General features: G+C 36.7%; 3 protein-coding genes across 4 annotated transcripts; all 3 read left to right on the forward strand.

Moving 5' to 3' along the window:
• The first annotated feature begins 270 nt into the window (after nt 1-270).
• Nucleotides 271-4,718, forward strand: LOC113712034 (VIN3-like protein 2). The gene is made up of 5 exons (XM_027235309.2): nt 271-541; nt 643-695; nt 2,078-2,744; nt 3,245-3,564; nt 3,725-4,718. Exons 2-5 carry the CDS (start codon nt 653-655, stop codon nt 4,537-4,539), a joined length of 1,845 nt encoding a protein of 614 aa, XP_027091110.1. The 5' UTR covers nt 271-541; nt 643-652; the 3' UTR covers nt 4,540-4,718.
• Nucleotides 4,719-6,542: 1,824 nt separating this feature from the next.
• Nucleotides 6,543-10,361, forward strand: LOC113710879 (double-stranded RNA-binding protein 1). Of its 2 annotated transcripts, none has more exons than XM_027233940.2 (3): nt 6,543-6,742; nt 7,584-7,862; nt 9,359-10,361. In XM_027233940.2, exons 2-3 carry the CDS (start codon nt 7,590-7,592, stop codon nt 10,031-10,033), a joined length of 948 nt encoding a protein of 315 aa, XP_027089741.1. In that variant the 5' UTR covers nt 6,543-6,742; nt 7,584-7,589; the 3' UTR covers nt 10,034-10,361. The 2 variants fall into 2 exon arrangements, with proteins under 2 accessions (XP_027089741.1, XP_027089740.1); XM_027233939.2 differs by having other exon boundaries at nt 6,546-6,742; nt 7,600-7,862.
• Nucleotides 10,362-11,897: 1,536 nt separating this feature from the next.
• LOC113712698 (geranylgeranyl transferase type-2 subunit alpha 1-like) lies at nt 11,898-16,309 on the forward strand. Its single transcript, XM_027236214.2, has 8 exons — nt 11,898-12,170; nt 12,303-12,465; nt 12,902-13,062; nt 13,150-13,254; nt 13,985-14,761; nt 14,853-15,045; nt 15,295-15,478; nt 15,704-16,309. The coding sequence occupies exons 1-8, from the start codon at nt 12,055-12,057 to the stop codon at nt 16,084-16,086; spliced, it is 2,082 nt and encodes a 693-aa protein (XP_027092015.1). The 5' UTR covers nt 11,898-12,054; the 3' UTR covers nt 16,087-16,309.
• Nucleotides 16,310-17,905: the final 1,596 nt, after the last annotated feature.

A 17,905-nucleotide genomic window follows, 5' to 3' on the forward strand; every position in this document is an offset into this window, starting at 1 on the left:
CGCTACAGGTGAAATTTGAATCCCCCACTTATAGCTCAAAGTGGGACTTAAGGCCCTCCTTGACCAAGGTCAGTGGTTGAATTGTTCAAGGCCTAATCAGGACACCAAAAGAAAAAAAAAAAAAAAAAAAAGAAATCAGACGAGAGGGAGGGAGGGAGGCGAAAAAAAGTAAGGCCGTGGGAGGGTGAAAGTAAACCACGCCAAGGCTAGCTAAAACCCCAAAACCCAATGCATCCAGCTATCCCTCCATACGATGCATACATAGAGGGCTCAGCCTCAGAGGACTGAGGAGTGAGGGGCTTTTCGTTTACTGCACCGTAGTAGTTAGAAAACGGAGCCTCTTTTTGTCATCATTCATCATCATCGTCATCAGCAGCTATTCATTCATTCTGAGCTCACGCCAAGCATTCTATAGTCTAAACAAACAAATGCAATCAATGCCACTCTTTCTTTACTCCCTAGAACAACTAGAACCCTTTTCTTTTTCTTGTTCCCTCCTCCTCCTCCCTGCCCCTCTCTCTTTCGTGCTTCTAGTCTAGAGGTATACAAAGTTCCTAACTTCATATGCGATTTTTTATTTATCATGTTGTAATTTTGATATCTACATTGTCGGGTTTATCTTTTTTCTTTTTTTGAATGCAGTATACGACCAATGAGGAAACCAGAGAGTAAAAGGGTCGATTCTATGGCATCGGGTAACTCCTATGACCTTTTTCCTTTTCTGGGTTTTGCCTATATTTGATACAACAAGTCTTAGTTTTCTTGCTGTTGCTTTTTCCGATTGTACGGTTTGGCGTTTGATCGTTTGTCTTTTTGGCTTCTATAATTCCATGGTGCATTTAGTACTTTTCTTAGAGACAATGCAGGTCATAGGGTGACTAGTTATATGCATTAGTTTGTTGACAGTCTTTTTTGTTTCTTGGGAAAATAATTTTTAGGAAAATGTTTCACAAGATAATTGGGGTGACAAAACGAGATGAATACATCTTTGGACCTCAAGGTTGCTGAACCCTTTTTTTTTTCTTCTTTTTCCCTCTTTCCTTTTCTTTTTTGGGGGCAGCTTTAAGCAGGCGTTGTTCAATCCCTATATTTGGGAAGTAATTAAAATTTTTTTTTTTGATGATCTAGAGGCCATGCATTTTTCTTTTTGGCTCGTTTTGCTCAATTTTCAGCTTCCATTTTTTTTCTTGACAAACAAAGGTTTTCGCCAGAATCTTTTAGTTTCAGACTTTTGTTTATAAACCGTCTCTATTCATGCTACATTTGCTTCACTACATGCATGTGCATTCTGCTTGAATGCATGCATGTAGATTTTATTCCCTTCCAATGACATGGTGATTAGATTTATTATCAGAAGTGGTAAAAGCCTTCTTTAGTACCCCATTTGTTTTTCCTTTTATTTTAAATGAAAATTATGTAGGCTAAATAGTTAAAGACCTGGGGGTCAATGAAGTGCACAATAGAGGTATGATTATTTGGAATTTGGAATAGGTGGACATGATCCTAAGACACAATCTTCACATCTCTCATGGTGTTATTAAGAAGATATTAGCAGCTGGATTGCAAAATGCAATAATGACGATCACTCTTAATTGTTTCTGTCGCCTTCTATATAATTTGGGCTCATGCATCTAAAGATGAGGCTTAGTTATTTTAGGAAAAAGAACAGAAGAAAGAATGAAGCAACACCTTGCCTCGGCGTAAGATCTTGATATAGAAGTATAACTTTCTTAAGATCTGGGACTTGATAGCATGTGGAGATCCATTGAGGTATTGATCTTCCAGAGGATAATCTTAAATCAAATTGGTCAGATCAACAAGGCTTCGCAAGCCTGATATAGCAAAAACTTTTGTGCTGCAATAATATGACCTGAACGACAATCTTGGCTTTCTTTTCAATACTGGATAATAGGACTTTATTAGATCATCTCATTCTGGTTACTGATCCTTGCTTCTCTTTCTCAGTTTGCCAGCTTTTTCAGTTGAAACTTTATTTCATTTATGGAATTGAAGTCATAGCTGGGTAAATTTGGTGTTCATCTTGATTCATTTGTAAAACTGCTTTTCTCATCTCCAGGTTTTGTATGTCGCTCTGAAAAGACTTCTTGGTCAAGCTTGGAAGAGAAGAGGCAATTAGTCCACGAAATTGCTCAGTGCTTAGACGATGCTCCAGCAGTCCTGAACTCATTTACACGGAAAGAACTTCTTGAAATAATATGTGCTGAAGTAGGCAAAGAGTGCAAGTGCTCTGGATTCACAAAGCCTAAAATGATAGAGTACCTTTTAGAGTTGGTAGCCAGGAAGTGCAACAAGGAAACCGTTAAAAACTTGGCTCCTCCTTCCCCCTCACAAGATGAAAAGAAATTCAATAAGCAACGGAAGAACAAATATCTATCCCAACTAACCACTGAATCTGATCAATCTTACGCGGAAATCATGGTCGAAGACCAAAAATTACTACTATGTGGCAACCTTGCATGCAGAGCTGCTCTGAGCACAGATGATGCATTTTGCAAAAGATGTTCTTGCTGTATATGTCACCAATATGATGAAAACAAGGATCCTAGTCTGTGGTTAACCTGTGATTATAATTACCCTGAGGAAGGTGAACTTTGTGGAATATCATGCCATCTGAAATGTGTCCTTGAGCATGAGCCTATGGGGATGAAGAATCAAGATTCTTCTGCAAATCTAGATGGGTATTTCTGCTGTGTTTCTTGTCGAAAATCTAATGAAGTGATGAGGTAAATAATGTTTCTAGAACTTATATACCTTTATTTGAGAATGTAATGACCATTGAGCAGGCTCAAAGCAGTACTTGAACGGTGAAGCAAGTCCTTGGGGACTTAGATGACCTATCTGAACCAATATTTTCTATGTGTTTAGAGTTGGAATAGCAATAGCATTTATTTCAATTGTACCTTGCATGTGCAGCATGATCCGAGTTCAAGCCCTTAAACTATTTTCCTTCAATTTTGATCATTGAAAGTAACAAGGATAGAAAATCAGACCTGATATAGTACCGAAATGAAACAATTTTGTTACCAAAATTACCTAATTTTGCCTGTTGGTAACTTAAGTAAGATTGCAATCCTGTGCTTTGTTCTAGTCATTAGAATGCGAGTGTCAGCATCAAAAGCAGGAAGACTGCCATTACTCTTTCATGGGTGATAACTTTGTTGAAAGTGCTTGACGCATGCTGTCACACTCTCAACTCAACTTAATCAGTGCTAAACACTTTCAGAACCTGGAGAAAACAATTGGTTGTAGCCAAAGAGGCAAGGAGAGTGGATGTCCTCTGTCTACGGCTCTCCCTAAGCTATAAGATTCTGGTAGGAACCAACAAGTACAAGGAACTACTGAAAATCGTTGAATCTGCTGTGACAGTCCTGGAAAATGAAGTCGGGCCTCTACATCGGGCATCAGCAACTATGGACCGGAGAATTGTTAATAGACTCTCTTGTGGTGCTCAAGTTCAGAAGTTGTGTGCCTCTGCAGTAGAAGCTTTTGATCGCATGATGGCCAGCAAATGCTTTGATCATGTAAATGAGATGGAATCACCAGGTATTGTCCCCAACTTCATATTAATATTTCTAGTGACGAACTCCACCTTGAGCCTTTAGCATACAGAGTATAGGTTGAAGGGACTTGATTCCTGTATGTTTACCTAGATAACAATGCATACATTTGACGTCTCATGTCTTGTACATAATAATACTGACAGCAATCAAAATACACTTTGAAGCATCCTCTCCAGCAAAAGTAACCATTGTCTTGGAGTATGAAGATTGTATCTTGAAGGATATTCTAGGCTGCAGGCTTTGGTATCGAAGATATGACAGGGATTATCCACAGGAACCAACTTATGCTGTATTAGCGCCAGTGGAGAGACTTGAATTGTATGACCTAGATCCTTCAACCCAATATTTCTGCAAGATTTCAGTCGATGGTGAAACTAGAACCCCTCTGGGAGTTTGTGAAGCTAACTGGATAACACCTGCACAAGCGGCAGGAGAACACACTAACGAACATAACTCCCAGATGCGGACAGAGTCAATGAATTCCAGTGACGGCAAAGTTGCTTTAAGTGATGATCACTCGAAGGAACTGTCGTTTAGTGAGTACGGAAACAAGAGTGATGGGTCTCCTACATTACCTTCTCCCATGAAGAATGTCTCTCTAGCAAGTCCCAGCTCAAATGCTCCATCAACGCCTTGTAAATCTGATGGAACTACGGGGATGCCACAGCTGGTTAGCAAGAGGCAGGTGAAGGAAACTGACTATGAGTATGCAGTAAGGGTTATCAGAAAATTGGAGCACGAAGGGCACCTAGGATCAGATTTCAGGGTGAAGTTTCTCGCCTGGTTTAGCTTGAAAGCCACAGTGCAAGAGAAAAGGGTAGTCAGCGTTTTCGTGGACACCTTTGTCGATGATCCTTCAAGCTTGGCCGGGCAGCTACTTGATACCTTCGAAGATGAGATTTGCAGTGAGGAGAAATTGGCTTCTTCACACAGATTCTGCACTAGATTGTGGCATTAGCTTCATTTTTATTTTTTTTTGTGGAAAGAAAGAGTGGTAGTTGTTGTTGCATAGGTCCTTTTGAACCTGTACAAGACAATCTTTTGCAATTTTGGGCTCGGAGAATTGCTGGTTGTTTCCTTGCTAACTTGTAATTTTGATATCTCTCAGTCAAATAGAAAGAAGAAAGTGCCCTCAAACTTCGAAGTTTGTACAATTGTTCATAGCCTCATGTAATGTAATACATCTTGCGTGCAGGCTGCAGAAACTAATTTACTTCCCAAGAAAAACAGCAAAACATGATGCTAGAGGAAGGTCATTAATTTAGAGTCTTTAGTTTAGTTTTCTAACTCTCTCTTTTCCTTTTTGGTCCAAAACAAGAAATGGAAAAAAAGGGTTCTATACTCAAAAAATTGTTAGTACTATGGACAAAAGGCAATTTGTTACAAATAGATCAAAAAGTTCCTGCACCGGTCAAACCTCGGCCATTTTAATAAGTTAAAAAGCCATTGATGAATAATAGAGTCAAAATATTTGATTGGGCTTAGGCAAAATATTAATTTTGAAGTTTGGGTTGGATTAATCGGATTTCGGCTTCTGGTTGGGTTGGGAGAAAAAATCCAGTTCTTTCTTAGACGGGTTGAATTTCTAGGGTCTATTGCACAAACCCCATTGAACTATTAGGGAAGTTACACTCCTCCCCCCCCCCCCCCCTCCTCTCTCATTTAATATATTACCTTTTGCGCTATATTTATTGGATTAATCTTTTACATTAACAGAATATACACTATTAGCATTGGATGAATGATATGTATACAAAATTTAAATTTAAAATTCAACTTTTACACATATATTATGGATTTAACGTTGATAGTGTATACACTGTCAGTGTATATAAAATTTGCTCTTATTTATTTTTTTTTTGCAAAGGAATTCCACCAAAACTAGGATCATCCTCATTGTAGGTGGAAGCTTTATTCTACTTAATAGTACAAAGTTGAATCTTACCTCTGTATAATATGCCTACCACTCGTTCAAGTACCCATGACAAATGCATATATCCTATGAAACTATAGAGAGTACAATCTCAAGGCTAATAAACTTAGGGAAAGCACCTAACTTTAGATTTCTTTTAGAGCCAACTCCAATACTAGATTTTCAATAGCTCCAACTCTCTATTCAAGAGACTTTCATTCTTAGTACAAATCATATTCCTTTCCCAACTTGACATGTCATATATCAAACAATAGAACCAAACGAAATTCCCATAAAGTTTAAGTTTTTTTCCTTCCTCTCCTCAATACTAATTTTGGATTGCATTGCGCCCTGTTTTTGGAAAGAAAGTGAAATCCATGGATTAAAGCAATGTAAATGAGATTAAGCCAATGGGAAATAAGAACAATTTTAGATCCTAGATTTGATTTAGTTGATCATAGTGCTCAAATAACGTTTTCAATGGAGCTTTACAAAATTTTCCACAAATCATACGCATTTACTCGAATGAAATATAAATAAATATCTATATCATATATAAAGGAAGAAAGGATTTTCGGTATAAACAAAATTTTGTCACTTTATATTCTTTTTAAATTCATCTTGATAAGCGCCCACGACCAATGTGTCATCCTACTAAGTAACATATTTTTTATTATTTTATTTTTCAACTTATTTAATAAATCTTAGTTCTTATCAGCAACTATCAATTATGGTTATGGATTACTACCAAATAACTATCCATTTATACTTTTTTCTTTTGATGAATTTTTTTGCATATTTATTGTTACAATATAAAGCCAATTTTTCCGAAAATGATCTTAACAAATATACTCAACAAATTTTATAAATAATTTTTTTCATTACTTGCACACAAATTGGCGGGTGTCTTGAACACTAGTATAAATAATTTTTTTTTCGCAACATCAGAAATAATTGCTATAAAAACTTGACGCGGTAAATAGAAGTTCAAAGAATCATAAGGACTAAGATGGTAAATTTGCTAACCAAAATAACGAGAAAACACCACTTGTAAATGATAATCTGACAAAAACCGAAAGTACAAGAAACCTACTGATCACTTAAAACTCGAACAAGTAAAAACAGCAAACCCTTTTTCCCACCGAACCCAGAAAGAAGGAGAATCGAGCGATTACTCGTCGTTTGTTCTCTGATTCTTTCTATTCATCAGCAACACTCCACCAAATGCCCACCACCGACGCCTTCCAAGGTATTTTGCTGATAATATCACCATTTTTTTTTTCTTTTTGAGTGCTGCTAGTATTTTTGTTTTGGGGTGAAAGATTGAATGTCATCTGGGAAAAATTTATTTATTGGGATTGTTTGTTTTCCTTTTTTTTGTTTGGTTTTTTGTTTTTACGCTTGTCAGGTTTTTTTCCCTCTTATATTATTGTTATTATATAGTAGAGTAGAGTAGTTCTTTAGCTGAGGATACCTTTTTCCAGAGGAATAAAAAATATACAGTTTTTTATATAATGGGACTAGATTGAGAAAGAAACACAGAAAGATGAAAACTTTTATTTATTTAGGTTAAGTTCTTGGTGCAAATGGAAACTCTGTTTGCCTTTTTAGCAAAGGGTGAACAGAATTATGCCTTTTTAACAATTTATGCAACTGAAAATGAAGCATATAGTTCTTCCATTAGTTTTGCTGGTTATACTTTATATAATCTTTTTGTCTTTTGTTTTTTGAAAACAAAAAATACAGTGCGCCTTTTCTCTGAACAATGCTGATTAGTCTTTTGTTGAGGATAGTGTCTCCAATTCATTCATAGTATTCACAAATTTAGAACATACCTCGATCTGCCAGGCTAATTGCTACCTTAAATAATCAGGTGTTGGGTTTGTTGATGTAGGATGGTTGCAGTCCGAAGGGAGTTGGGTATTAGGCTTCATTATATTCTATGTAGAGGAAGTGCTAGTTTTCTTGTCAATACCTAATAATTTCTTTTTACCTGCCAGTATGCTGAAACTGCTCATAGAAATTTCTCTTATTGGAATAGAGATTTCATGTCCATATATCACTCTGGGATATTACATACATTCACATAGTTATCAATGATTGCAGGTGTATCAAACTGTTACGTTTTCAAGAGCCGCTTGCAAGAATTCGCTCAGAAAGTAGGACTGCCTACGCCTGTTTATGACACTATAAAGGAAGGTCCTTCTCATGAACCTACATTTAGGTCAACAGTAATTGTAAATAACGTTAGATATGATTCTCTCCCCGGATTTTATAATCGGAAGGCTGCAGAGCAATCAGCAGCAGAAGTTGCTCTTTTGCAGCTCTCAAGTTCAGAAGCCAGGGTAGATTGCATTTCTCAACCAGTGGTAACGACCCCTACCTTCCATTGAGCAATCTTTTTTCTTCTTCTTCTTTAATCTATTGACTTTGGAGATATATGTATTCAATATGCACATATAGAAAAAATGTCTGTATACAGACATGGTATGACATGGAATATGGCATACACATACCTCCTCGATGGTGTTAATATGTTGTTATACCTTTCTTCACTCCTTTACCTCTTTATTAATATTTCCTTCCTCCTGGAAATTATTTTTCCATTTTTTGAGGGGTGGGGGACTGGGGATGTAGGGGGGAAAGGGGGAGGTGGGTAGCGTACAATGCCTTCTAGGGTGTATTTTTTGTGATTTCTAGAGTTAATGCAAAGTGAAACATTTTAGTATTTCAGCAAGCACACAAATATTTTGCTATGGCATGGTGAGCAGGGTGCTATAAAAGTAACTTTGCTAATTTATCAAGGTTCTTTCTTGAGATTTTTAAGCTTTAGTATATATTTTTTATTTTTAGCTCGAAGGTTTTTGTTCTTAGTTGGACATATGAAGATCTATTAGCCTAGGCTGGCATAGGAGTCATTTTCACGTTATCAACAAGGATGAAACTAAAGGACCAAGTGCTTTTACTGAAGCTGCTCAATGAAGAAAATCTTTCTGCTGGGATAATTGTTTGACCTTTTCTGATAGCCAATGGGATGGGATACCCAATTGTTTATTCAAGTTGCAGTATCTGATCCTTAGCATTCTTTTCCCACTTTATGGTGGTTTCATGAATCGTATACCAGTTTTCAGTGATTTGCTATGAAATTGCAACTTGGATCATAGCTTCAAAAGAAGCAAACTTTCATGTAAATTACGAAGTAGTCCAATGTGCTAAGGGGGTAGCATGCTATTTATATTGACCTTATGGTCAAATGTTATTTAATACTCACTTTCATGGCTTCTTTCTAAGGGTAGCAGACAACAGTAAAGATGATGGTTCTATAAGACACACACACACAATAACTACAACACCTTTACAAAGGAATCCACATTGTCATTTAGTAATGATAAGAGTGTGAAGTTAAGTTCGGTTATCTCGATTGCTTGGTGCATAGCTCTAAGGTCTTCAGAATGTTTCACATTGGCACTGAACTTGCTTAAGGAAATAGCAAGCCAAAGTAGTAATGTAGATTTACTTATTCTCTGAAGTTATCTGGTATTCATGGTATCAGCCATCTTTCTTCTGCAAGTGTATCACCCTACTTCCTTTCTTCTAAAGTCTGGTTTGTACAATCAATTTGAGATGGGATGACAGACTGGCATTAAACTGCAAAGTAGAATTGTTGATCTTGTACTGTGTCATGGCTCTCTGTGTGAGGAAATTCGCATCGATGGTACTTGGAAAATGCACTTATTTTTATATTGAACTTGAGCTGCCAAGGGGGAAGACTAAATGGCACAACAGTTTTTGTTGCACGTGTCTCTAACATTAATTATCTCAGATAACACTGTATTGAATCACTCGATTTTGGTTTTTGTTTCAGCATGAAACAGGTTTGTGCAAAAATTTATTGCAAGAATATGCTCAAAAGATGAATTATGCAATTCCAATGTACGAGTGTAGCAAGGATGAGACTCCTGGCAGAGCGCCCTTGTTTTCATGTACTGTTGATATTGGAGGAATCAAATACATTGGAGCAGCAGCAAGAACAAAGAAAGAAGCAGAAATCAAAGCTGCCCGAACTGCTTTGCTAGCCATCCAGGCTAATGCGTCTGGTTCTGATTTTAATGGCAGCTCGATACATACTGTTGTTCCACATAAGAAGAAAATGGCAGATTTGGGAATCAATTCCCAGGAGACTCCAGCTGCACTAAAACCGAAGAAAAGGCGTTTCAAAAAGAAATCCAAGAAGAAGAAGCATGCTACAGGTGAAGGTAACCCTGTCCCAAACCAGAGCATAGCCAGCTCGGTGGTTCATACGGATGATCAGCTGGGACAGGGTAGAGCTGATTCTAGTGTCAGCAAAGTGGTTGACTTTGGAGTTTCAACAGATGAAGCATGTTACAGTGAAGTTGTGGGAACTGCTTCAGTCCCTCACGCAAATGGGGATTCTAAACCAGAATTTAATCTTCTCAACGATGGAGATGGTTTGAATGGCTTGGTTAAGGAAGCAAATGAAACTTCTGAAATTGTGCAGTTGAATTCAACCAGTAAATAGCTGTGTGTAGGCTTGGAACCAGCTTGAAGCATCAGATTTTCGCTTTAGGGATATGTGGAATCATGGAGGAGACATGCAAGCGAGTATTCTTCTTGGATTGTTGTTTGAGCTTGATAATAACATATGACAAGGGGATCGGGAAGTGAAGATTTATGGTTCCATTTTGGGGTTCATGAATTTAGTGAACCTTGGTTTAAATAGTTAGGCTCGCCTTGATGAATTGTCAGATAAACATTATTATTGTGAGAATTGTACCTTTACATGAAAACATCTTTTTGAGTCCTGGATAAAGTGATGAATGAAGTAATGACACTCAGACTTTCGTATCTTTTAAGTATTCTATCGTTCTTCCTTCGGGAGCTTCTCTTCCTTCACAATATCAGTATCTATCAGAATGAAGACTAATTATCGTGCAAGTTTTGTTTACATAATATTCGAACTGTTGAAAATATTGTGTAGGCCAGAAAAAATTTTTAAACAACGTTTTATAGTATTTGAGCAAATTTTCTAAATAGTCCTTCAGCTTTTTAATCAATCCATGTTTGGTCCTCGATTTTAAAAGTGGAACAGATTGGTCCTTCAATAAAAATATTTTGAACCAAAATGGTTTCTATATGGGGGAGCAGTCAAGGAAAAAATTGGACCAAAGTGGTGATGAGATTTGAATTTTCTTGGCTATTAGTCACATAAGGACGAATTTGGCCCAAAAAATTTTATTGAATGATTATTATGTCCTATGCTTAAAATTGAGGAGTAAACGTGAATTAATAAAAAAGTTGAAGGCCTATTTTGGGAATTTGATCTACTTGTGTTTTGTTTTCTGGCCAAAGTTGAGTCTTACATTTTTTTTTTTTTTTTACTTTTACTTGTAAAAACATTAGAAGAAATGAGAAAAAGTCACTAGTACTTGCAACATTTTCCATTATTGTTTTTTATCTAAAGGACGTAATTGAACGGAGCTACTTGCGAGCAGTTCACGAGTAACTCGGTTAAGAATTCAATTCGCACTCAACTTTGATTGAGTGCGAGTCAAGCTCAAGTGGCTCGATAGTATTTCGATTCGAGTTTAAGTATTATTTTTTTAGGTTTGAAAGCTCGTCGAACCTTATCAAGCACCAAGTAATAAATTAAACTTATATATTTAGTTATTACATATTTACTCTTTAAGGTTTGAGAGTTGTATAAATTACCAGAATATTGGTTATGACTTTAAAATATTTATATATCATATAGTCATTTTGCATGGAGATATGTAAAAAATAAAATTATGCATTTTCGAAATTGGGCAAGGATCTTGACCTCAAGTACTTAACTCGAAATGCAATTAAGCTAGTACATGATATAGAATGGAACAATGAGTTTCCGGTATGGCTGATGAATATTGTTAGGAAAGATATGAGGGCAATTGCCCCTTTTTGTAACTAACTCTTGTATTATCAAGTTTAATATATGAAAGTACTAATTCCGTTTGTTGAAAAAAAAAAAAAAGTACTTAACTCGAGCTTGATCATATTTGCAAAAAAATCGAGTATAATTGAGTCAATCTTGAATTTTCTAACAATTTTTTAAGCTCGAGTTTGAGCTCCATTTTTGCTATTTACTCGAATTCGAGTTTGAGCTCGAATAGTGCCTCCTTAGTGTCGAGTCGAACTGATTTGATTACATTCTTACTTTACCTCCCTTTATCAAAAGATAAAGATATTTACCATTGACACTAATTGTTAGATAGATCAAAATTGAGAGCCTAATACTAAAGAGGTAAAAAAAAGTTAGTAAAATTAAGGGGACTATATTCACAGCCTTCCAGACGTAAGGGGTTAGCATTGCAATTTGACAAAATTAAGATTTGATTCTTCCATGCTAAGTTGTCCGACTCCAACGTCACTAAAACGATCCAAAGCCCCGTCCTCACCATCACCGCTCCCTCCCTCCTCCTCCTCCTCCCCAGCGCCACCTCCACCGCCACTGCCGTGTCACGGGATCCAATCTCGACTCCACCATTACGAGAGAAAGGGAAAAAAATGCACGGAAGGCCGCGAAAAGCCCCAACTGAAGAAGAGCAAGAAGCTTCGGTGGTTAAAGGCGCAAAACTCCGTTCTATCCAGGCTAAGTTCTTCCAATTTCATCACACTAATACGTAATTCAGCTTTAACTTCCTCCTTAACCAAAATAATTAAGTCAAAAGACAGTCTTTCTTTTCTTTTTTTCCTATTTACTTATCGTTTTATTTTGTTTTATTTTTGGAACTGGGTGATTGGGGAACTTTTAGGTATACGAAAGAAGCCCTAGAGGTCAATGCGAAACTACTGGAAATGAATCCGGAATTTATTACTGGTTGGAATTACCGAAAGCTTGCTGTTCAATATCATCTCGAGGCTGCCCAATCCGACGAGGACTCGATTAAGTCCATTTTAGACGAAGAATTGAAAGTTGTAAGTTATAGTACTGTATGAAATCTTATTATTTATTAGTGATCCTGGAATCTTGTATATATGTTTTTTTTTTAATTTTTTTAAATCAAATATTTAAGGACTCCATTGTGTATTTCTGATTTGGAATCAGTTACTTGGAATTGAATAAAGGAAACTAAATGGAACGTTTCTGGATCGACCAAAACTACGTCTTGAACTAACTGCACTTTATTTTAATCTAGAATCAAGGGGATAAAAAAAAAACAGAATTTGAATACTGATTTTGACTGAAGAAAGTCGGAACAATAGGTGATGTTGAGTTTCTAGTGTTTTCTTTTGTTTGAGTTTTGGTTATGCAAAACATTAGTAGAAATTTAGCTACAGAGAAAATAAACCAATGTTCTTTTTTTTTTCTTTCATGTAATTTGTTGTTAAGCCTGCATTTTTCTTTATCTAGGTGGAGAGCGCATTGATGACAAACTTCAAGTCATATGGAGCTTGGCATCATAGGAAATGGGTGCTAAACATGGGGCATTCTTCTACAGACCGTGAATTGTTTCTCCTGAAAAAGTTTCAGAAGTTAGACGCACGAAATTTCCATGCGTGGAATTACCGAAGGTGTAGAGATTGATATGTAGAGAACCTGTATTGTGTTCTAACACAACTTCATTTTCTGGAATAACCTAGTTTGACTTTACTTGTTAGATTTGTGACAGCGTTGAAGAATATACCTGATGAGGAGGAGCTGCAATATACAACGGATATGATATATGAAAACTTCAGCAACTATTCTGCTTGGCATAACCGTAGGTACATTTTAATGCAAATTGATACTCTTACAAGTGTTATGAACTATTATATTGTATGTGGAAATACTTTCATTCTGGTACATGCCACATATCTATTAGATAAAGAAATGGGCCTTCTTGACCAATTAAGTCCTTGAGCAAATTATTTGTGCAGAAAAAGAAAAATAAAGAGGATAAAGATTTTGTTTTATTTTTGTTCCCCGGGGGGGGGGGGGGTGTTGGAAGGCTGGCACCCTAGAAGTTTGTCTTTGTCGTTATTGTGGACTAATCACTGCAGTTGAAATCTAGGCATGCTATTTGCATATTTGAAGCGATCAGTAAAAGACATGAAGAATGGCTGGATTTATAATATGATGAATGTTACCACATTTTTGGGCCCATTAGGTTGTAGATTTTCTGTTCTGTGTATGCCATTTACAAATTTTTGAGGGGAGGTGAGAACTTTTGATATTCAATTTATGGACCTGCAAATTTTGTAGGTTATGTTTACAATTTTATTATTAATTGTGGTATTTATATCATTGAAATGGTGGCCAAGTTTCTTTGCTTGAGTTGCTGCACATTGTGTACCAATTGCATTGGATGAATTTTTGTAATAGTTTTACATTCTTATTTTGGTTCATCTTTTTATTTATTTCTTTTTGCTGCATTTGCTCACTTCACATTCTTGTCTCCATATATTTCAAATGCTGTTCTATGCATATCTGTCTGACGAGTGAACTTGTGTGCAGTGTGCTTCTTTCTCGTTTGCTAAAGGAGGAGGTAGAAGGATACTACCCAAAAGAGAAGGTTTTGACAGAGGAGTTTGAGTTTGTTCGCAATGCGCTTTTCACAGATCCGGATGATCAAAGTGGCTGGTTTTATCATCTTTGGCTTTTGGATCAGACAGTTAAACTCGAGCATTTACTGGTTTCTTCTTGGCCACCTAATGGTTCCAATGTTAATGTATCAGACTATTGTGCTTTGTCACCTAGTTTATCATCAATATCTAGAACACTTCCCCTTATTCTTTGTTTTAGTGAAGCAGTTGGAGGTATTAATTCTTCTACAGTAAGTGTAGTATGTGAAAGCAATATGGATAGCAATCTCACTTGGACACCGATTTCAGTAGATAAATCAGGGTTTGCCAGAACATGGTTGACATACCTAACTTTTTCCTCTGAGCCAATGCATCCTTCCAGGAATTATCTAGTGAAGGTTAGCATCGCCAATTCTGAGGGCATAATTTCTTCAGCTGGTTTTTGCTGTAGCAATCCTTCTCATATGGCATTCACAGTTTGTCTACCATCAAGTAACACAGAATTTGATGAAGGGCCTGATATAGAGAGGATAGATTGGTCCGAGGAAAACTTCTCTTCCAATCAATTGCATTCTGAGAATTTAGGCTTGATTAACTCATTTAATGAGCTAACAATCAGTGGGGGTAACAAGAAAACATATGAAACGAATGCCAAGATCATAGCTGATGAGATTGCTTATTGTCGTGAATTGCTGTCAGAAATGGACTGGTATGCTTGAATGTTTTTGAGATAACTTAGAAACTTCATAGAACCTTTACATTATCAAGTCTGTTTGACGAACTCTTCTTCTTTGTTGTAGTAAAATTGGAAAGCTTACACTTGCAAGACTGTTATTGGCATATGATGCATTGTCATCAGCATCTCGTGGTGTACAGGATCAAAACATGTTCCAGTACAAAGAAATTCTTGAACTTTACCACGATTTGATGAAGCTGGACCCGCCACATTTTCAATACTACAAGGATCAATACAGTTTGGTGTTTTTAAAGCAGGTGAAACTCTGCTACTTTGTTCTTGGGCTTGTAAAGCGCAACAGAATCTTGTGATTGTATCTCTGGTTACTTTTGCCAAAAAAAAAAAAGGTTCTGGCTATTACCCTAGTTTGTGGAATCTTTTCAAACATAAGAATGAACTTCCAATTATTCATTGAGTTACTAAATTTTCATCCTTTCTGAGGTTTGCTTTTTTATTTTTTTTTTTGGGCTGCTAATGAGAAGGTTTGCTTTTCCTTTGGGCTACAGGAGCTTGCGAATGAGGAGTCATTGCTGAAATACTGTTATCAATATAGAGATTCAACTTCTTTGAGTAATAATTCTTTATGTCTATGCCTGCGCGGTCTTTCACTGTCGCAAATAGGGTGTATAGAGCAACTGCTGTGGGTACAAATGCTTGATCTTAGCAATAATGGAATTCGTTCAATTGAAGGTACCTATAATTAGATGATCTGTTGTTTGTAGCCATGCTTTCAGGATTATGATGCTTCTTGACTGGAATTTCTTGTACATTTGAACTACTATTATCTGCTACTTTTTGGAATTAGTTTTTTTTATCTGTTATATCACTAAAAAGATCTTGATCTTCAAACTAGCCAATGTTCAACTAGATATCAGAGTTTCTCTGTCTCACATTACCTCTTGTGATTTTGCACAGGTTTGGAGTCCTTGCAGCTTCTTTGCTGCTTAAATCTTAGTAACAATAAAATTTGCAGTTTTTCTGCTCTAGAGCCTTTGAGACTGCTGAAGTCATTAAAAGTGTTAGATATCTCACACAATGAAATTGGAGCACATCCTATTGACACAAGAAGATATTTGTGTGCGTCTCCACTGTCCCATGCAAGTGATTGGAAGAGAGAGGAATTTGTGGTTAGTGGTCCCGAGATGACAATTTATTGGGATGCTTTTTCGATTTTTAGTGGCTTGAACTTGAGACAGTTAAGTGTTACCGGAAATCCAATTGCTGACAAAAAGTTTAAGTTGTTTTTATGTAAGCTATTGCCAGCAATGAAGTGGCTTGATGATGAAAAATTGAGATGATTACTGGATCTCTGAGTTAGTCGGGTTTCATTTCTTCTGCAATTTTTAGAATTACATATATGAGAGGGCATGCTATTTCTGTTTCTAAAACATACCAAAGCATGTGATTTCTCCAGTCCCGAATTATTTGTAGTGCCCTGACACATGGGAATATCTTTCGTTTATTTTTTCACTCGAATTTGTGTCTTGAATAGAATGACTCGTACATTTGTTTTGGACCTTAGACTTGCAGCATTTAGAAATATTTTTGCTCTTGCTTTGGATGATGCTATGCTATTACTGTAAGTCATGGCAGACAATTCTGGGGACAGCCAACAAATTTCCAGCTACAGCATCTGTTATTATTCCCTAGTTTATATAAGCGGTGAAGTAAGTGTTCACATCATCATAGTGAGTAGGGAATTTGATGTTAACTTCCAAGCTGGTTTCTTCATTAATTTCTTTTTGGTGGGGATTATTTATGAACAGTGAAATCTGAAGAATAGAGTAACAATGTCGAGATTACTGCAGCTTCGTTGTTCATGTCCGTTTAAAGTGATTTCTTCCTTTGCAATAACCATGGCTGCAAACGCTCCACAGAGAATAATATCACGCAGAGAGTTTTCCAGTTACCAACATTATTGCTTCTCTTCAACTGCATTTTGTTCAAACATCAAAACCGTGCAAACCTTAGGCCTCATCCTTATTTCCTTTGCTTATTTCTCTTGCCTTTTCCTCTATCTTTCTTTCCCTGGTTGATGGCGGTTGGTTGATTTTGAGATGATCATCAGTTACAAAATCATCCAAAAAGCATGTAAAACTTCCTGGGAAAATCAATTTGGCCCTCTTTTGGAGTTAAGAGAAAAAGAGACAGAGAGAACCAATTGATGCTTCTTTGGTGTAAAATAAGTAGTCGTGTGGCCCTTGTGAGTTTTAAGAACCAGAGGCCGCAAGATAATGAAGCTGAACAAAGTAAAAGTAAGCGGACTTATTGGCAATGTTTACTAGTTAGACATATGGAACTACTACATGTTACTCCCTCCGTCCCAAAATTTGGGACGCTTTTTGGGAAACGCATTTTTTATGTACAGTGACATTACAGGACACGCTTATCTGACTCTTCCAAGCATATCCTTTGCTGTTTATGGAGTGAAACAACAAACTGTTGGGACCACTTGCCATTAAGTCACTTTGACTAAAAGGCAAAGACAATCAGAAGGATATAACTTCCGATAATGTGTTATGGCTGGGTCCATCAGAATTGGTTAGTGCAATCTTGACTTGTCAATATAAGGGTATAACTGGAAAATAATTGTAAAAGTGGTTTGACTTTTTCAAAGTGACTCAAATTTTGGGACAAGCAAAAAGTGGAAATACGACATTAACAATGGGACGGAGGGAGTATTTCTTTTCTTTTAAGTTTGCACGTGTATATATATATATATTGGGTTTTGGTGCTAATTGGAATAAAATAGGCAACCTGAATATGTACTACTGACCATTACGGTCCTGCTCAGTGCAAACCCCCGCCCCCTTCCTTTTTTGTTAAAGCCAAAAAATGACTTTTGATAACTTTACAAATCTTAACCTAGTAGGAAACCACAAAAGTACCACAAAAGCCGGTAACTTTTATGGTTCTTGCAGGAGACTTATAAACCTACGCCAAATCCCCCCCCCCTCTTCCCGGGCTGCCCCAAATGAAAAAAAAAAAATCCCTTCTGCCTTTATTCTCTGCAGCACGTGTGGTAAATTGCAATGTAATTTTTGGAAATTTTCTATTTACAATTTTTTTTATTGTGCCATCTAATCCAACTATCCGTCATATGACTTCTTCTTCTTT

The sequence above is a fragment of the Coffea arabica genome, chromosome 10e (assembly GCF_036785885.1).
Source record: "Coffea arabica cultivar ET-39 chromosome 10e, Coffea Arabica ET-39 HiFi, whole genome shotgun sequence".
Lineage (NCBI taxonomy): Eukaryota > Viridiplantae > Streptophyta > Magnoliopsida > Gentianales > Rubiaceae > Coffea > Coffea arabica.